The sequence below is a fragment of the Hyla sarda genome, chromosome 2 (assembly GCF_029499605.1).
Source record: "Hyla sarda isolate aHylSar1 chromosome 2, aHylSar1.hap1, whole genome shotgun sequence".
Classification (NCBI taxonomy): Eukaryota; Metazoa; Chordata; class Amphibia; order Anura; family Hylidae; genus Hyla; species Hyla sarda.
The window spans coordinates 109,655,529-109,670,806 of record NC_079190.1 but is presented as its reverse complement, the minus strand read 5'-3'; the positions used below and the strand labels follow the sequence as shown (position 1 = coordinate 109,670,806).

General features: G+C 36.9%; 1 protein-coding gene across 3 annotated transcripts in view; it reads left to right on the top strand.

The window, feature by feature from the left end:
- Nucleotides 1-7,092, top strand: part of HOXC4 (homeobox C4) — a 124,422-nt gene extending 117,330 nt beyond the window's left edge. For 2 of the 3 annotated variants that reach the window (XR_008889693.1, XR_008889692.1), the window contains exons 3-4: nt 3,189-3,956; nt 5,351-5,485. Coding sequence is in view for 1 of the 3 variants with exons in the window: in XM_056562807.1 (XP_056418782.1) it covers nt 4,315-4,858; nt 5,351-5,694 (888 nt within the window). In the remaining 2 variants the exon portion in view is untranslated. Of the gene's footprint in view, nt 1-3,188; nt 3,957-4,314; nt 4,859-5,350 lie in introns of those variants that run through there. The other variant, XM_056562807.1, reaches the window with a different exon arrangement.
- The last annotated feature ends 8,186 nt before the right edge of the window (nt 7,093-15,278 follow it).

Sequence of the window (15,278 nt, the reverse complement as noted above, 5' to 3'; positions counted from 1 at the left end):
CAACTGAGTTGTACCATCAATATTCTGTGGCAGTGACCTATTGGTGGAAGTCAAGCAACAGAGGTGAAATTCAGGTCACCCTGTCTAACCAGTATTAAAATGCGTGCACTTTGAAGGGGGAAAAAAAAAGCCCACTTTAAACGAGATTTAAAGAAAATTGAATTCCACTATGGGAGGGCAATATTCTTCTCCATACAAACACAAAATACATTTTTAATTCCTTTTTATTTGTTTATTTTTTTATTCTGGAGGAAGAAATAGATACTGTTATTCCCCAGAAGAAAAAAAAATCTAAAACAATTGGAAAAGAAAAATGAATGGAGCTTGTGGAGCAAATTGACCTTTATATTGTGTTTATCTAAACAAGGCAAATGAAATACAAATATTTAAACACAAATCTGGGGCCCTTCTGTAGAGATGATGTGAGAACAAATATGTAAAACTACATACAGCAAGAAAAAAAAATATATATGAATTTTAAAAATTAAGCTGAATAAAAAAAAATAAAAAAAATAAAATAATATATATATATATATATATATATATATATATATATATATGAAAACTGCTGGGACTGGAAGGATTTGCAGGAGGATTACTGGAAAGTAGTGGATTTTTGTTTTGCAAGCACAGATTGTTAATTTCAAGAGGTGCAGGTTAGCAAAACGGTCAGTATGGTAATAGCACCTTCAATGAACCCTCAGGGACAATAGACAGTTATTTTTCTTCAGAACTGTCAAAAAAAGACGCTTTGTGCACAGAATGTTCCTCCACAGCCAGAGAATTTTTCACCCTCTTTATGTAGCACAATAAAAAATAAAAAAAATGAAAAAAAATGAAAAAAATAAAAAAAATCCAAAGAACCCAGTGCTGATCATCTGCTCACATGGAAACTTCAGTGCTTGGTCATAAATAGTTTAAAACTCACTCTCCTTGGGTTTAGTAAACTCTATCTTTGCTATGCTCTTGTAGTGCTGCTGCCTGCTATATTGTGAGCACACAGCTGCCCTGCTTCCCTTTCTTTCTATACAAAGCCCATCAGTGTGTGTGTTTTTAATGCTTTCTGCATTAATACCTTGCACTGAGCCATGCTCTGTAGTGAATGAAAGCTGTGTGCAGAAAGAGGAATCGCTTTAGAGGAGCTGAATATATTTGTTAAAATAGGAAATTTTAAGTATATATATATATATATATATATATATATATATATATATATATATATTGTGATCAATGTGTTCATAATAAGATCCTAGACTCCAGCACAGAATGTAGATTTGTCCTTTAGACAAAGATATGCTTAGGATACCCACATTACTTTTTAATAGAACAATTAAAATATGACCCACACATTCATACACACGTACTCACACAAATACTAACCCTCAAGCACAAACACACACACATACATACATACATACATGCATACACAAATACAGAAAGCACAAACACACACACATACATAAATGCATACACAAATACAGAAAGACAGACACATACAGCATTATTTGCTTTATACAGCTAGAAAGACCCCCTTATGAGACACATTGGTGGTAAATGATGTTCTGTACATAGGTATGGTCATGGATGATGGAAACATAGACAGAAAGACACACACACACACACACACACACACCATTTTCTTCTTGGTACAGCCCATATGCTAGAAAGCCCCCCTCATAAGACACATGCATTGGTGGTGAATGATGTTCTGTACATATGTATGGTCATGGATGATGGGAACACTGCACACATGTATCCTCCTCAGCAGCAGTGCACAATAGCCTGCGCAGGCATAAAATGGATGCACTTTATAATGAATGCAGAGACATTAATGTAAAGCCTAGATATCACAAACAAGGAAATCTGGCATAGGAACAGCTTTAATAAACAGAGCTTTGATAACAGAGCCCAACCAAACTCATCCAAAGGGTTGATTCAGATCCCCAGCATAACACATTGTAAGTTTCTGCAATCACAAACCAGTGGGTACTTGGGAAATAGAGCTCCATTTAACAGCAGGCTGACTCACATCTGGATAGCGTTATAACAATTGTGGGATTTTTAATGGGACTTTTAATTTACAGACATTTTAACAGCCCCCCCCCCCCCCATACCCCATGATAGCAGCAGCAGTGAGAAGGCGCTTATATGCACCCTGTAGAATCGAATTTGTGTGAATACTGCACTCACAGATTCGTCTCTAGGGGGGTATATGGGTGATGCTACAAGCCTCTGCTCGGTGTTTTATTTTTCTTTGGAATAAATTGTCCTGAAATCCCCGGTGTTTAATGCAGCACTTGGTGTAAGTGGTTATATAGATGTTGACTTTAGTCTCCCCTCTTTTGCTTTTGGGTGGGTGGAAGGGGCTGGGAGAAGAGGGAGGAGTGGATTAAAGGTGTAGATTAAATAATCATAAAATAACACATTATTACATTTCCTATAAAGACTGAATAGTCACCGCAAAAGAGCAAGTCCCAATCAGTCCAATCCTCCTGCTTGATTTATTGCCTTTTACTGCCCTATAAAAGCTGTTAAAACGAACCTAAAGCCTGCAACACCGCTGGCACATTTAGTCTAATAAATAAAACATAAACAGCTAACTTTATGTGTCACTTTTATTGTTATCAAGTAAAATATTGCATTGCCCTACAAGCTATGATTCTATGCTATAATTGTTATCAAGCTGAACAGGGGAGCAATCACATATCTCCACTCCCATGTTTAATGCCTAATCTAAGCTCTTGATAAAATACCTAATTGTAATAGCTGTTTGCTTGGAAATGTTTACATAAATTCCCAGGGTTTTTTAAGCACTATATTATCTGCTGGAAGTAGCAAGTGTGAAATAGATGCATCGAGCACATACAACCACAGTCCCTCTCCAGATATTTTTTTTTTGCTTTCTTAAGGAGAAACTACTATGGGACCTTTCTGCCTGGAGATTGCATTGGGTGAGAAGGTCTTCTGCAGCCTTGTTATGATTGCATTGGCTACTGATGGACATATCCATCCTGCTTATGGGGTTATATGTGAGGTACAGGCAAGGACACTCTAAGAAGTTTAGCTGATCACATACAGGAAAAATAAGAACTATTTATCCAAATGGACGTCTATCTAAAAAGAACTGGTACAGTGTATACTGTTAATGCAAATAATGCTTTGGATTAACTCTTTCTATCTTGTCATAGTTCCTGGTAAAGTTTGAAACCCATCGACATCACTGCAAACATTACAAGAGAGATAAGTGTTTCTATGAATCATATTTTTTACTGTATTGATATGTGTAATTAAAATATCTAAACTATATATATATATATATATATATATATATATATATATATATATATATGTAGTGCATATGAAAAGTAACATTATGCAGTACAGTAGCATGAATGGATGTGTACATACTTTATCCATTAGTTTGGCACTGGCTGCTCCAAAATGTATACAATGTATAACAGGCCATACAGTATAGGGTTAATTAATAACACAGAGTATGTCAACAGCATATATATATTTATTGTACATTCTGGATTTTGAACATATATATTTACAAAATCTACAATATGTTGAATATAGCATAAACAAGTTCATGTATACCTATAAACAGCTACAGTATATAGTGTTGGAACACTAAACAGTGTATAGAATGGGAACAATTAACAATACATATTGCAGGACTTTATGGTATGCATACTGAGTCTAATAGGTGTTCCTATGCCTAGCTGTAAGATAGGAATACATCTACAGGGTAAACATATGAAAAAGGTATATAGTATGGAAACAGTTAACAGCATATGGAAGATGAACAGTTAATATCGTATAATACAGAAGAAGCATGAATGAATGGTGTTGGTATTGATACCCTGATCAGATATTGACTCTCTCTCTTGTCTTTGAAGGGTGCACTGCAGGAAGTCTCCATGGAACAAGCAGGAATACACATAGGAGCACAGGTAAGGAATTATTGGACCTAGATTGTTTTTAGCATAAATAGCAGATGGGTATTTTATGTTGTATATGTGAAGGTCTCGATGTTTGTTGGAAGAGGAGGAGGTGTAGATTCTCCACCCACCTCTAGTATCCATCAACCACTTCTATATCTTCCTTTTAGCAATAGTCAACACATCCCCTTTGCAGTATCCAGATAAACACTCACAATCAGTGCATAGGGCATAATGAGTGAATGGCTGCAGCTCTAGAGGAGATCACAACACAACAACAAACATGCAAAGGGAAAATGACATTTTAAATAAGCTTTAGGTTCCTTATCCGGGGACCAGCATGGAGGTTGTGATTGGCTCCTAGAGTCACATGGTGAAAGTAACTTTACGGGGTCGCCAGCTAGTAGGAGGGCTTTATGGAGCAGAAAAACGACAAAGCGAGAAAAATTATTTTCCACTCCAGAAATTAATGATCATGAGTTCGTATTTGATGGACTCTAACTACATCGATCCGAAATTTCCTCCATGCGAGGAATATTCGCAAAATAACTATATCCCAGATCACAGTCCGGAATATTATAGCCGGTCCAGGGACCCTGGATTCCAGCATCACCACCAGGAACTGTACCCTCCAAGAACAGGCTACACTGAGCGCCAGTACAGCTGTGCCAGCATCCAGGGTCCAGGCAACCCTGTCACACACACAAGGGTCCATGGACAACCACCTCAAAGCAACCACCTTGTAGGCAAATCCCAGATCTGTGAGCTTCCAACACCATCTTTACCCAACACCTCCACCACTCCTAGCCCTGCACCCCCAGCCTGCAACCAGCCTAATCCTGAGCATCCTACCAGCACAGCCACCAAACAGCCCATAGTGTACCCCTGGATGAAGAAAATACACGTCAGTACTGGTAGGAAACTTTTCTTCTTAACCTCTCATTTTCTTTTTCCATTTTTTTTTTTTTTTTTTTTAAAGCTCAAAGAGTCTTTGGGTTAGCACAATTGAACTGGATTTACGACTACGAATGGGTAATTACACCCACCATAAATTTTATAGCCAAGCCTGTCTGGGCTGCTGCAGCCATGTGCTTCATTCTGCTCTCTATGTAGAGTGTGTGTGTGTTTCAGAGAGAGAGAAAGGGAGAGAGAGGGAAAACTCCTATATAGCTTTGTAAGGAGTGCATAAATAATTCAGCCACATTGGAGCTAAGGGAACCCTCTTCCTAATAGAACAGAGAGGACTGGAGGTTTTTTATACCAGGCATTAGCAGATCCTTTTCTTATGTCTTAAATCTGGTGTCTCCCTGTCCCTGGCAATCTGTGACTCCCCTCACTGTCCTCCTTCCTTCCTCATCTTCTTCTCCTTGCTTCCTTTACTGACTTTCTCCGTCTTCTTTCCTCAGTGAACCCCAATTACACTGGAGGGGAACCCAAGAGGTCCAGAACTGCTTACACCAGGCAGCAAGTATTGGAACTGGAGAAAGAATTTCATTATAACAGATATCTGACCAGGCGAAGGCGCATTGAGATAGCCCACTCCTTGTGTCTCTCGGAAAGGCAGATCAAGATCTGGTTTCAAAACAGGAGAATGAAATGGAAAAAAGACCACAGGTTACCTAACACTAAAGTCAGATCCAGCGCCTCTTCCAACGCCTCTAATAACATCATTGCTTCCAATTCTGCTCCCAGCGAGGATATAACGCAAAGCTCAACTCAGGATCAGCGAGAGGATATTACAAGGTTATAAACCCCCACAAATGACTCGATATTTATAGAATCTAATGATAATTATAATATTATTATTAATAATAATATATATATATTTTGGTTCTTGTAGTTTTTTTTTTTTTCCTTGTGCGTTGGAGAATTGAGAGCTCTTTTGGACCTACAAAGAGGCTTTAAATGCATGTTACAGTGCATGGGATCAGGCTTTATGTCCAGTGTTGTTTTATGTTTCCTGTTTGTTTTTTGGACACTTAATTTATTTGGAAGGGAGATGTTTTGTTTCCAGTGATTTCCTAAAAATAAAAATAATACAGGGTTCCAGTTTTGTCCTTTGCCTACGTGTTGACAATGGTAGAACAAAGCCAATCACCTTGAAGGTGGAACTGATATTTTTGTTCTTTTTTTTTCTTTTCTTTTTTGTATAAACTATCATTATGATGTGACGAGCTTATTTAAGGATCGCAGCCCCTGAAATAGACATTGCCATAATGTGAAGCTATTGACAAGAATGTTTGGGAGCCGATAGATGATAGATCCCATTTGTTGTGGACACTGTGTGTTTTTTTTATTATTTTATTTTTAATGTTATTTTCATTTTTATTTTATTTTATTTTGGTCGAGACATACAATGTAAAAATGCTGTAAACAGTCCTAGTGTAATGTGACCGTCTGTTTGTTCAATAAAACAGTGAGTGTGGTTTAGTTTATCCTGGCAATTGTTTATTTTACCTGTGTATGCAACACTGTAGTATTATATTATAATAGCTGTACTGCCATAGGAATTGTATGCCTTCTATTCTGTGTCACCAATTTCATATCTGATAAGAGTCTTATAGTTTCTATAGTCGTGTATGGTCATAGTGTATCCATGTTGTGGTGTTTACATGGGGCTGATAGCTAAGATACAGTAGTATTTTTATATCTATAATGCTGGAGACTATGGGATTGTGCCCATCCTCCTACATGAGATGCCTATGACACAGTAACATACCCTGATTTTGCTGCTTAACCTGGTTGTTTATTAAAGCCCTGGCAGAGCTGTGTAAGGCATCTCTTCAATGTAAATAGTAATGACCCCTCTGTGATCTGAGATCTCACTGCAAGGGCCTAAAGGTTTTCTATTTCAGCTATTTTGCGTGTTCTGTCCTATCTTTTGTAGCAGAAGAATGTCAAATTGCAGGTAGGCCCATTCCCTTTCAGGCAGCATGACACAAAGCAGGCTCCAATCATTGTGTAGAAGGCTGGTATACTTATCACTGTACAGAACAAAAAAAACATGCAGCCATTGTGGTTATCTTGTATCACTTAACTTTCCTTAAATCTACATTGTAGTCAACATACATGATACACCAGAGAAATGCTACTTGTGTATAATTTTTATTTATTTATTGATTGATGTATTTATTTATTTATTATATTTATTTATATTATTGTTATGCTATTATTAATTTTGACCACCGACACATAGACATATCTACTATTAAATGTGCACAGGATTTCATGCAGCAATATAAATAGATGAGGGTTTTATGGGATCATGCATGTGTTTTCACAATAATTCATTATAATTCAGGGAAAGATTCTGCCAATATATATATATATATATATATATATATATATATATATATATATATGTTTAAACTGATTGGATTTTTTTTTGTGTGTGTGTAAAATACCATGCATTCTAGTTTTAAACATTATTTGAAAGGATATTATTAGTTTAGTCCTGAGTTAGTGCAGGGAGATTTCCATGAGTGTCTCTGGATGGTAGCTAACCCTTTCTGGGTCCCCTTCTTTCTCTCACTGTCTCTTTTGTAAACTGCTTCAAAATTTGATGAATTAAAATTGAATGTCGCAGGCTTGAATAAGATGGGGACTTTTGTACTCCATGTGTCTGCCCAGAAAGCAGCGGGTACATTAATCAAGTGCCCACTATAGGCTGCATATATTGAATTAAGGAATAAAATAACATCACGACCAAGTAAGAAACATTAGGATTGGGCTTTTTTTTTTTTTTTTAAATATTGATCGCCTCCAAATGATTAAGATTGGATAAAGCAAAATTGAAAATCTTATTTGGTTGCCTTTATTGTCTCTTGTGATTTTTTTTTTTTTAATCCTGATTTCAGCCACACAGCTCCACAGTCATGGCAATGACACTTACACGATTCTTGGGTTGCAATTGTGTTATGAATCCATTAAACAGGGGGCTACAGAAAAGAATGCTAAAAAAAAAAAAAAAAAAGAGACTGCCTCCATCCAAAGTCTCCTCTGAGCTTTCTTTCCCAGGTCTCCTGATGCCTGCCTTCATGTTGAGAGTGTGAAAAGGTATTTTATTGAAGTTCTGGTGTAAACTGCAGCAAGCAGAGTTCATGCAAAGGACACATTTTCTGTGCCATTAACTTTATTTTAGGCTTGCAGGCTGACCTCTAAACCTCCCTGACCTATGCAGGTCTCCCAACGTGTAGCCTCTATGTTATCCTACATGCCCTAAACCAGTGTTTCCCAACCAGTGTGCCTCCAGCTGTTGCAAAACTACAACTCCCAGCATGCCCGGACAGCCTTCGGCTGTCCGGGCATGCTGGGAGTTGTAGTTTTGCAACAGCTGGAGGCACACTGGTTGGGAAACACTGCCTTAAACATACATAGTACTAACACTTATCTGCGACATTTAAATCTACGCCTTTCTTGAGTTCTTTTCCTCTTAACATACACATTTAATAGCAGCAGCTACATTTAGATGGTTACATAGATAAACAGATGGCAGATAAAAGGGAGACATGTTTCCAGCATCAACCTGAAGTCATACAACCAAGTGCCTGAGCTCTCAAGAGCAGCTGAAGTGTTCTACTTTAAACAAAGTTGCAGCTGTAAGTGCCCCCATCCCATTAGCCCATGCTTTGTATATGGGACTGTATTAAATATGGCCAAATCAAAGCAAAACCTTAATACATCAAGGTGAAATGGGACTTCTTCACACATGTCTTGAGAAGTGCAGACAGGGATGCGAGCTGTCTAATATGAGACCTCTGCCTAGATATCTCTGAAAGTGTTCTGGTAGGTTGTTTGGTTATAGATGTTATATTTACAGCCTCTGGGGTTTAGCCACAGACCATGTTTCTCTTTGCCTGCAGTTTCATGTTAAACTTATAATTAGAAGACATACAGCCACCATGTGAATTACGGTCCTATAACTAGAACTGGCAGCTCCTCTACAATGACCAGTGTATTTATTGTGATCCTCTATGTCATTATCTCAAAATATAGTTTTATGCACTTCCTAATACGTCCTTATGATTTATAGTCCATGGCAGATCCCCAAGCCAAACATTTTTGGGCTTCAGTGTAGGAGCACAGTGAAGAAAAGTCAACAATTCATGTTACAAAGCATCAGAGTTCTCTGCAGCCCCAGAAATCCCAGTGTTTTGTGTTTATTACTGAGATCACCCGGGGATGGGACCCTCCTCTCCCCACCACCAGCCAAGTAAATATTACAGTATTACATAGAAGGGAAACATATGTTGTTTTAATAACTTATTAACCACATGTAAACCTATTGTCGTCTCCAGTCCTCACCATCTGTAAATCTACTCTGAACACATCTCAGTCTGGGGACTGGGAAGTTTTTCCTGCTAGAACTTTCACACGTGTTATCTTTATGCTGCAGTACAAGGCAGGGTGGGCAAATGGGGAGGGGACATGGAGGGGAAATATCTCTCATACCTTAGGGTAAAAGGGGCAAATAAGGACAATGATTATGGTCGAAATATATGAAATGGAAGGACACAGTAATTGATGGTGCGGGGTTATGTACACATCTATATGAGTATTCTACACCCCATGTCCAATACATGGCAGTCACCAAGAAAGTATACAGGGTATGGTGTGTGGGTAGAAGTATTAGGAAGGGTGACATTGTTCACAGCAATGTAAAAGTCCAGCTCAATGGATTACAATACAATCTTTATTGCACAGCATGTCATAATACTGATCTATCTATCTATCTATCTATCTATCTATCTATCTCATATCTATCTATCTCATATCTATCTATCTCATATCTATCTATATCATATATATCTATCTCATATCCATTTCAAATCTATCTCATATCTATCTATTTATATCATATCTATCTCATATCTATCTATCTATCTATCTCATATCTATCTATCTATCTTTCTATCTATCTCATATCTATCTATCTATCTATCTATCTATCTATCTATCTATCTATCTATCTATCTATCTATCTACCTATCTCATATCTATCTATCTATCTCATATCCATCTCATATCTATCTATCTATCTATCTATCTATCTATCTATCTATCTATCATCTATCTACTATGTATCAATCCATCCATTTCATATTTATTCTCTGTCTCTCTTTATCTCATATTTATCTATGTATCTATTATCTATCTATCTATCTCATATCTATCTATCTATCTAGCTACCTATCGCATATCCATCTGTCTCATATCTATCTATCTATCTCATATCTATCTATCTATCATCTATCTACTATGTATCAATCCATCCATTTCATATTTATTCTCTGTCTCTCTTTATCTCATATTTATCTATGTATCTATTATCTATCTATCTATCTCATATCTATCTATCTATCTAGCTACCTATCGCATATCTATCTGTCTCATATCTATCTATCTATCTATCTATCTCATATCTATCTATCTATCATCTATCTACTATGTATCAATCCATCCATTTCATATTTATTCTCTGTCTCTCTTTATCTCATATTTATCTATGTATCTATTATCTATCTATCTATCTATCTCATATCTATCTATCTAGCTACCTATCGCATATCTATCTATCTATCTGTCTCATATCTATCTATCTATCTATCTATCTCATATCCATCTCATATCTATCTATCTATCATCTATCTACTATGTATCAATCCATCCATTTCATATTTATTCTCTGTTTCTCTTTATCTCATATTTATCTATGTATCTATTATCTATCTATCTATCTATCTATCTATCTATCTATCTATCTATCTATCTCATATCTATCTCATATCAATTTATCTATCATCTATCTATCTATCTATCTATCTATCTATTTATCTCATATCTATCTATCTATCTATCTATCTATCTATCTATCTATCTATCTATCTATCTATTTCTTTATCCATCTATCCATTTCATATTCTATCTATCCTTCCCGGCAGATAATATAGCGCCAACACATACTATACAACCATTGTCATGAGCCGATTCAGTCCCTGTATCCCACATAGTTATTTTTTGGATATCTATCTAAAATTTAGGAACATACATCTGATAATCTGGGAAAGGCGCGTGGACACATGGCGCCATACCATACACATGGGGGCATTGGGAGAAGGATGGGGGTCTTACTCACTGTTTTGCTTGGGAAAATCAGGCCAATAAATGTTTAAAGGGAATTGGCAACGTTTGGCAGCAGGTTAGTTTAGCATTTTCTCGGTCATGACCCCATCCTGGAACAATAAGGTTATTCAGTGGGGTCTTTTAGCCTCGCCCTAGCAGACACTCTGGTTTCAGCTATTGTGTATGAGCAGCAGGTATTAGAACATGCTAGTATATGTGTAAGCCAGCTTTCCTTCTGCACTGAGATTACATTCATATTTACATGCTGTAAATTAACATATGTGGGATCATAATGATAGATGTGGAAAGCCCAGAGCTATTCTCATCTGAAGCTGATATCATGGATAGGATCTATAATAATAATAAAGAATGCAGAATAAAACTAAACAGAAATAAATAATGGCTGCCACAATGGATCATAGAACTTACTGTGAATGCAAAACATATTGACATACTATAACTTATAGTATATAACAGCAAAGAGTTGAAGGAAAATGTCCACAGACTTACCTGCTTATTTAGTTTTTGTTTTTAAATGTCTTTTTATTATAAAACAGGGTAGCATTACCATTTCAGGCTTATAATAATTCACATATGAAAACGTGAACAAAGGTACATAAGTAAGAACATTGCCTGCTTATTTAGAATTAGATAAAAAATGTGACCTCCAGTGGTATAACTACAAGTTCCAGCAAGTTTCATGTTTCATAACCACATATGCATGGAAAACACACACTGCATTACCAGATTTACTAGCTTTTTCTCTGTGTTACAGTCTGTTCACACCACCTTTGGCTATAGCCTGTTGTAATGTCTAATTTATTTATTTATTTATTTATTTATTTATTTATTTTCAAACGTTTCCTTTAACAGATCCATAGAATGTTAATGAGGCTTCCAACAGGTGTCTGTGTTTTTTACTTTGACTTTTTTCTTTTAACAGTTATTTTTTATTTTTACTTATTTTTTTTTTTTTACTTTGACTTTTTGTTTACACTTTTTTTTACTTTATTTTTTTTAACACAATTGGAAAATGGAGACTGTCTCGTTTTTTGTCTTATTAAATAACAGGATCCTTAGGGGTGTTTTTTTTTTAACACACATATATATATATATATATATATATATATATATATATTAAATGCAAGTCTATGTCAACAGTATTGACATAATGTTTGACATCTCTTTTTTTTCTAGGGCTGGTTCACATCTATACCACAGCAGTATGCCAGGAGATATGTTTAAATGGTACCTATACGTATGCTGCAGTATACCCATAAACCTCCCAATTAAAAGTACGCCACTTATGGCGTTTGTCTGCGATTTTTTACCATAGAAATATATTCGAGTCACATGGTGGTGTCTATGTGTGTATACATTTAAAATGGCAAAATTTTTTTTTTTTTGCTGGTTTTACAATTTTTACATGTTAATAAAAAATTGTATATGTTTAAAATGTATACAAGCGTTGTATGCAATTTTTTTTGTAAAACAACAACAACAAAAAAAAACCCATATAAGATAAAAACATATAAAAACAAGCGCTGCGGAATCTGTAGGTGCTATATAAATAAAATTATTATTATTATATAACATTGGCAACTTGGTGTAGTTTTGGTACAATGGTTTGTGGTATAGCACAGACATAAGTGTGTGGTACAGATGTGAACTACTTATAAACCTTGCAATTGACTTTATCACTTCTACAAAACAGAAACAAACTGAATCAATAGATCTGTAAAAAAATAAAAATAAAATAAAAAAAGACATTTTAACAGGATGCAAAAAAGGGGCATGAACCTAGCCTTATTGTACAGTTTGTTTTCTTCAGAAAAAAGTAGGATTTTTTTTAGTTTTTACTATTAAGATCAATGACATCCATTAGGATCTAGTAGAAATAGAAGCCTTGACATAGCAAGAATATTTTTTTTACATTTACTGGAAATAATCCTTCTCATGGTTTACATAGGCAACAAGCTGACTGTCTTAAGTCCCTTATTTCTAGTAAGAAGGAATATAATTGATCCACCATACATTTCATTGCTTAGTATACTGTGCTAAATTGCCTATTAGATCAGTGTTTTACAAACAGTGTGTCTCCAGCTGTTGAAAACTACAACTCTCAGCTTGCCCGGACAGCCAAAGGCTGTCCGGGCAAGCTGGAAGTTGTAGTTTTGCAACAGCTGAAGGCACATTGTTTGGAAAACAATGTAATGGATATAAACCCTGGTAGTGAATACAGTGCTGGGTGGACCGGTTCTGCAGACTGGATGGTAGAGCAATCTATATAATTTTGGGTTCCCACTTATTTTATATTATTATAAGAATGGATTCACCTATGTCTGGCATCCAGCATTATTTACCTCCAGGGTGACAGCACCAGATTAACAAATATGACATCCATCATATTTTGATCTTGATAGTGTAAATGTCCAGTTACGTACCCATAGGTCTAACCCCATATTCCAGTTAAGCCCATAGAGTGGCAGAGAGAATGGTGCAACAAATCCAGCTTCTTACATCTGGCGTAGATTCAGATCACAGGGCATATGTGAACCAACCCTTAAATATTGACCTTAGTTTGCATCAGTTTTTCAGTCTACCACCCGCTGACCTCACTGATAAAGTAGAAGTATGATGGATTCCACTTATATCAGTCATGGGCACAATAGAACCATGTGTGGCACCCGTCTTCCAGCTGGCAGGGCAATAACACTACAGCCCCACCAGAATAAAAAAAATAAAAGAATACAATGTTTCTTAACAATCAGTTTTTCTAGGCACACAGTTTTTCCAGGCGTTTTTGTTTTGGTCCTTCTTTTAGCCGTTTATGGCTTAAAATAAGGCTAAAAAAACTGTGTGAACAAAGCCTTAGGCTGACTGATGTTGATGTACTTATGATGGAGATTTTAATGGTGAAAAGGGCATAATGGTTTTGTCTTTCTCCATATTTCATATGTGAATGCATCCTAGAAAGCAGATAAAGAATATACACTTTAGGTTGCTGTTGGCTGAAGGCCTGTTCAGCTGACAGCTCTTACAGTAGATATTATGTACAGTAGATATTATTTCCACCTCTTTCCCATACACATGTATTCTCGGCCAAGTGTACATGAGTTCTTAAGATGAGGGAATTAAGCTGCTGGCAAAGAACTCTGGTGGTGGATCATCTGCCTTGAGAACAGGGGATCAGTTATGTTAAAATTCAAAATTTACCATTGAGGAGGCACCAGGGCCAGCTCTGCCTATAGACAAAATAGGCAGCCGCCTAGAGCGCCCTCTTGATGGGGAGGGCCGCTTTGCCCGCCGCAAGAAAGTTAGACAACCAGCATCCAAACCACTTGCTCAGCCAGCAGCATGAGGAGGGGCTTGTGACAGTGTGTCAAACTAGTAGTAAGGCGGGGCGTGTCAAAGGGTGGGCCGATGGGTGTAGTCAAGGGGCAGCAAAATTACCTTTTGCCTAGGGTGGCACTAGCGCTGGGAAACACCTCCATTTAGGACACCCCCATGCACATTAGGAGTGGCTGGTCCCAACGAAGTCAGTGGGATTAGCTGACAGTTAGAGGTGTATGGGCAACTTTATACAAGGCTGTACATACTAACATGAGATTTTGGCTAGATTCACAAATGCAGATTCTTCTGTGGCAGTTTAAGTGCCAGATTGTTCACTTTTTTTTGTTGTTGCAAAAAACAGGAAAGGCTACAAGAAACAGTGTAAATGTATTTCTGTAAATCCTTATTCAGATTAATGAAACAGCCCTAGAAATTTCAGAAAAAAAATCAGATAATCTGCTGAAAAATCCTAATGCTCTGAATTGGCAATCTGTCACCAGCATCACCCACACTAATCTGCTGGTACAGGGTAACAGACAAGTCTCACTGATTCCAATGCTGTTTATCTTTTTTTCAAAGGAGGCCCCATTCTAGAGTTGAGTCCAAAAATCCAAATATGCAAATGAAGTACTTTGGTGCACAGGGGGCGTTACAGATCCTTCTGTGCACTCTTCTGCCCACCTGTCTTGGGCCTATACAGGGAACCCGTGACCTTTACTCATTTTTTTTATCTCTAAATCTGCCCACTCCTGTCACATGATGATTATCATCACAGGTCCTTCTGCCACTTTCTCTTCTATCCTGCACTGCTCAGCTCCGCCCCCACATGCACTGCATGTAGCAGATACAGAGTAGGTCCTGGTCAGGCAGTCACTGAGG